This window comes from Petaurus breviceps, unplaced genomic scaffold (assembly GCF_028583685.1).
Source record: "Petaurus breviceps papuanus isolate PSGF00001 unplaced genomic scaffold, PetGlider_PUasm1.0 98, whole genome shotgun sequence".
In the NCBI taxonomy this organism is placed as follows: domain Eukaryota; kingdom Metazoa; phylum Chordata; class Mammalia; order Diprotodontia; family Petauridae; genus Petaurus; species Petaurus breviceps.
Genome location: NW_027187460.1, coordinates 11,463,506 through 11,469,012, shown reverse-complemented (window position 1 = coordinate 11,469,012; position 5,507 = coordinate 11,463,506). Strand labels below are relative to the sequence as shown.

The window sequence follows — 5,507 nt, the reverse complement described above, 5'->3', positions numbered from 1 at the left end:
CCCCAGATATATTGTAAGCTTCATGAAGGCGAGACAGTATTGGGTATGGCATTCTTCTCCTGCTACATGTTAAATATGTTTCTTGCTATTATAGTTGGTATTCTTAAGGAAAGCAAGACAAGGATTAGCATTGTCATTTCACAAAAGGTGAACCTGTATTTTGGAGAGGTAAAAGAACTTGACCAAGGTCAAATTCAATCATATTAAAACTTGGATTATCAGATCATAGAATTCTAGATTTAAACCTGGAAGATATCTTAGATCTCAGTGAGTCCCAATTCTTCATTTTTTTTTTCCATCAGTACCAAGTCACTTTATTGGGATGTAAATGGTGGTAGTTTTTTGGTACAGATTATGAAAAGGTCAGATAACCAAAGTATGCATGCACTGAAAGACAGTAGGAGTGGCGCCCACAGTTCCCACGAGTGGCTTAGCTCTCGTTGTCACTGTCTCCAAGGGTGTGCTTGTGAAAAAGATATTCCGCGATGCCAGAATTGGGGCCCCCCATCTTGAGCAGGTTGGTTACGTGATCACCCAGCGGTTTGATGGACTTGACCTGTTCGTCCAGGTAGTGGGTTTCGATGAAATCACATAAGTGGGGGTCATTCTTGTCAGTTGCCAGCTTGTGCGATTCCAGTAACGACTGATTGACATTTTTTTCCAAGTGCAGAGCACACTCCATTGCGTTCAGCCCGCTCTCCCAGGCGTCGCGGTCGGGTTTTTTGATGTCCTGCAGGGAGACGCGGCCGCAGCGCTGGTTCTGCAGCTTCATCAGCTTCTCGGCTTGCCCGCGCTCCTCATGCGACTGGTGCAGGAAGTACTTGGCGAAGTTCTTGAGCTCCACGTCGTCGCGGTCGAAGTAGTGTGACATGGACAGGTAGACATAGGAGGCGTAGAGCTCCTGATTGATCTGCCGGTTGATGGCGGCCTCCGCGTACTGGTGGTAGTTCTGCCGCACCTGAGAGGGGGACGAAGTGGTCATGGCGGCAGCGGCGGCGACGACCAGGGAAGGCTGAACAGGCGGCTTCTGCTCAACGGTAGGACGTTAGAAGTGTTGGTTAGTGGAGGTGAAGGTGGAGAGGTGGCTAAGGGCGGCTCCGGCCGGGAATCGAGCAGCGGGTTCCGTTCAAGCACTGTTGAAGCAGGAAACCGCAGCGACTCCCCTTCCCTGCGCTTCTGGCGCAATTCTTCATTTTACAGATGCAGACATTGAGGCACAGGGAGATTAGCTAACTTCTTCAGGGTCACACAGCTGGTAAGCATATGAGGATGGATTTGAATCCATTTTTCCTTGCTCCAAGCTCAGCACTCTATCCACTGATTCCATGCTGCTTCTCGTGACGCAGATGTAAGTTCAGTCCTGTTTTTATTAAATAATTGTGAAAAGATAAATAGCTAAAAGAATATATCTTGACACAAATATCTTTGAAGACTATCTTCATAATTAAAAGAGTAACTTTGTCAATAGCACTTTAGTTTTTGTTCTTTTTTTTTTCCTTTCAAACTTTACCTGTCCTAGGACTGAAGAGTCAGAGTCTCAGATTTAGAAAATATCTCTGAAGTTATCTAAAGCAGAGGTGGCAAACACTCAACTAGATTAAAATGTAAGTGGAGACTATTTGACAAAATAAATAAAAATATAATGGAACATAGAGAATATTAATATGTGGTTTTCTATGTCAATATGTGGTTTTCAGAGATACTTTTAGAAGGTTTAGTAATACCTGTTTTAATTTGAGTTTGGCATTACAGATGTAGACCAAGTAATCCCTAGAGAATTATCCCCCTACAACATTCCTTGTTGGGTAATTGTCTATGGTTTTATTCTGAAGATTTCTATTGATATCCAATATCTACTAATGTTTCTATAAATATGCAATGTAGTCCCCTCTGTGTTGTAACTTCTCTAATTATTAGAAGGTATTCCTTTGGGCAATCCTAAATTTGACTATCTCCAACTTCCAACAATTGGTGATTAGTCTTCTGAGATCATTTATATAAACGTTAATTGAAAGTCATAGGAATACTTAAAGATAATTTATTATGCCACACCTTGCCCCCTAAGTCTTCTCTTCATATACTAAACATCCTTAATTCCTTTAAGTGGTCATTGTGACATTATTGCCAGGTTCTTTGCCAGCCTTTTCTCTCTCTTCTGGCTGCTCTTTATTGTGTGTTACTGAAAATCTGGTGTCCAGAACTGAACACACTATTTCACATTTTTTTTTATGATCTGGCAGAGAACATTGGGACAACCACCTCTCTACCACTGGACTCTATATATCTCAGTGCACAAAAAAGGTCCCATTAGATTTGTTGTCTCTAACTAATGTGTCTCCCAATTTCATGTTGAAAGATGACCCAGCTTTCCCTCTAGTGTGAATACTTGGGGTGAATTCTCAACTGGACACATGAGGGAGTTGGTTCTAATTCTGTGACTCGTCATTGATTAAATTCTATATTAAACTCTTCAGAACAATATGGAGGTTTATAAGTCAAGGTTCCTAATTAAGTTGCACTTGTTTCAAGTCAATTAAATAAAAATAAAAGGAGAGTTAGGATTCTTATATGGCTATTTACCCTATTCATGTACAAATCCCCTTCCTTCCATCTATCTATAGCTGAAGAATTTTTCAGCTAGTGCATTAATAACACTCCTTTGAATTTTGTTCACATTTATAACTCTTTGAATTAAAATACCTCTAAGAAAAGTCCACCTCATATTTCATTTCCTAGGTCTTATTGCTCTCATTCCTGTCTCCCTGGTTTTCCATGGTGACATCCTCCAATTTATTACCATCTCCTTATACCAAAGGAAATTCTGTTAAGCTTTCTTTATGATACATTAGAAAGGAATTACTCATGGAGCTTGAGCCCTTACTGGCTCTTTGGCAATTATATTCTCAGTGAGGTATTGTCAGATGCCACAAATAATTCTCTAGGTGATTTATAAGTACAGATTCACACAGAAATAATAAAATTTCTCAGATTTTTTATTCTTAATAAAATCAGTAAAATGTTTATTTCATCCACTGTGTGTATTAGGTGGATTTCAGCTTTCTATGCTCACACCTGCCATGATCAATTTATTATCCCATTCTTATCTTTTATCAATTTCCCTGTTAATGGCTGTCCCTTCAATTAATTTTTGCTCATAAAAGGTCCTCCTCTAAACTTCATTTAGGAAGTTGTAAAGTGACCTAGTTGGAAAAAGCTTAGTTTTGGGTCAGAAGATATATATTCATCTGGTCTCTCTCTGCCTGAGACTCCCAATTTGTTGCCATTTCACTTCTCTGTTACTCAATTTTCTTCTCTCTAAAATGGTTCAGGGAGAGAACAACAACTTACTTCCCTCATGGAGTTGTAGTTAGGGACGAAAGACACAAGGAATGAAGATAAACAGGGCTTAGGCTTTTAAATTTCAGATGCTTCCATGTGCTTATCTAAAAGTGAGGTGATGGACTATATGGTTGCAAAGTTTTCATTCAGTTCTAAAAATTACATGGCTCCAATGGCAAAAGGTTCATAAAGTGTTGCATCACTCTAATGTACTTATCAAATGTAAGCTTTCATTGTTTGTAGCCATGGAGAATAATGGCCATTCGATTTTATTCATTGGCCTCAAGATTCAGGGAAATAATTATCTTTCTCCATCACCATCTAGAAATAATAATATAGCAATGGAAATAGACAAATCATATATATTTGCCATATCTCCCAAGTTGTTTTGTGTAGTTGTTTCACTCACATCTGACTCTTTTTGATACTATTTGGGATTTTCTTGTCAAAGTGAGCTGTCATGTCCATCTCCAACTTATTTAATAGATGAGGAAACTGAGGTAAACAGGGTTAAGTGACCTGTACAAGGATCAACAGTTAGTAAGTGTCTGAAGTTGAATTTGAACTCAGGCCTTCTTGACTTCAGGCCTAGTGCTGTATCACCTAACTGCCCATCTCCCAAATTAATTTTTTTCAATTTCTTGTGCCTCCAACTCATGTAATCAAAATGAGTCTTTCTCTGTTCTTTAAGTTGAACCTATATTTCTGTCTGGTTGGTTTGCAAGAAAAATATAAAATGGGTTATGATTCATTCTATATGCAAACATTTCAGAAATCAGTTGCAGTCATGAGTATTTCTGTTTTCTCTATTAGAGTCACAGAACCTCCTAAATGAAGTTTAGATGAGGACGTTTTATGAGCATAGATGAATTGAAGGGGCAGTCAATAACAGGGAAATTTATAAAAGATAAGAACGGGATAACAAATTGATCATGGCAGGTGTGAGCATAGAAAGCTGAAATCCACCTAATACACACAGTGGATGAAATAAATATTTTACTGATTTTATTAAGAATAAAAAAAATCAGAGAAATTTTATTCTTCAGAATATGGAATGTTAGCACATAGAACACAGGTTATTAATGTTGGAATGGATCTTAGAAATCATGCACTACATTCAGTCAATCTTCTCACTTAACCAATAAGGAAACTCAGCTGAGATACAGAGAAGTGAAAATGCTTATTCAAGTTTCAACAGAAACTTAGTGATAGAGCCAAGATTATGACACTGTTTTCCTTATTGTGTAAGGAATTGGGAATATTCAAGGAGAAGAAGACATTCAATATGTATAGAAGTGGCAATAGAAGTGGTAGTGAATTATTATGTAGCATCCCTTCTTTGGTCTCTTCCCCCAAATTGCCCTCTGGGTCAAGGTGATAGCAAGAGAAATAGAGAAACTACTAGTCCTCTTCAGCACCTTCATAGAATTATCCCCTAAGTCATATTATCTTCTTTACAAATTATAATAAAAACAGGCTTAATCTCTTCTAAGGATACCATTTTCTCCTCAATTTTTCTCTCTTTTTTCTTGGCTGGATATGCATCTTTGTCTGCTTCACTTTCTCTAAGAATATGTTTAATAGGGATAGAAAGAGGAAAGAAATGAAAGAGAGGAACTCCCTCTTCTTCTCTAACCCCCAAAGAGGATTTGCCCTTAGGACTTGGTTCCATATTCTTGGATCACCACTTAATTAGCTCACTGCTTGGTTGATTTGATATTTTTATAAGTAGCCTGTTCGTATTTGAAATAATTTTGGTATCCAATCACAAGATTTTTCCAATATGATGCCATCTTTTTTTATTTGATGACTAAAATTCGTAAGGTCCTTTCAAAATATTTGAGGATTTTTCTACACATTGTGATGAGTATAAAAAGTTCATTAATATTTAATTACTCTGTTAATGGAATAACTGACTGAGGTGGGGCTAGAATACTCCCTTATAATCATTTCAAATAGAAAATGGATCAGATTTTTTCCACCTGGAGCCAAAGAAAAGTAAAATCGATTTGTGGAGGTCCCAGAAACACAGGCTTTGGTTCACTTTTAAGAATATTTTATTACATTTAGAGCTACATAAAACTGGAATGGCTTGACTAAGGAGATATGAGTAGTAAGTATAATTTTTTGTAAATATCCAAGAATCTCAACTATTTGCCAATTGTTTA

General features: G+C 37.6%; 1 protein-coding gene across 1 annotated transcript; it reads right to left on the bottom strand.

Moving 5' to 3' along the window:
- Nucleotides 1-278: 278 nt before the first annotated feature.
- LOC138155955 (ferritin heavy chain-like) lies at nt 279-995 on the bottom strand. The gene has a single exon (XM_069081259.1). The coding sequence runs from the start codon at nt 980-982 to the stop codon at nt 431-433; it is 552 nt and encodes a 183-aa protein (XP_068937360.1). The 5' UTR covers nt 983-995; the 3' UTR covers nt 279-430.
- Between the last annotated feature and the right edge of the window lie 4,512 nt (nt 996-5,507).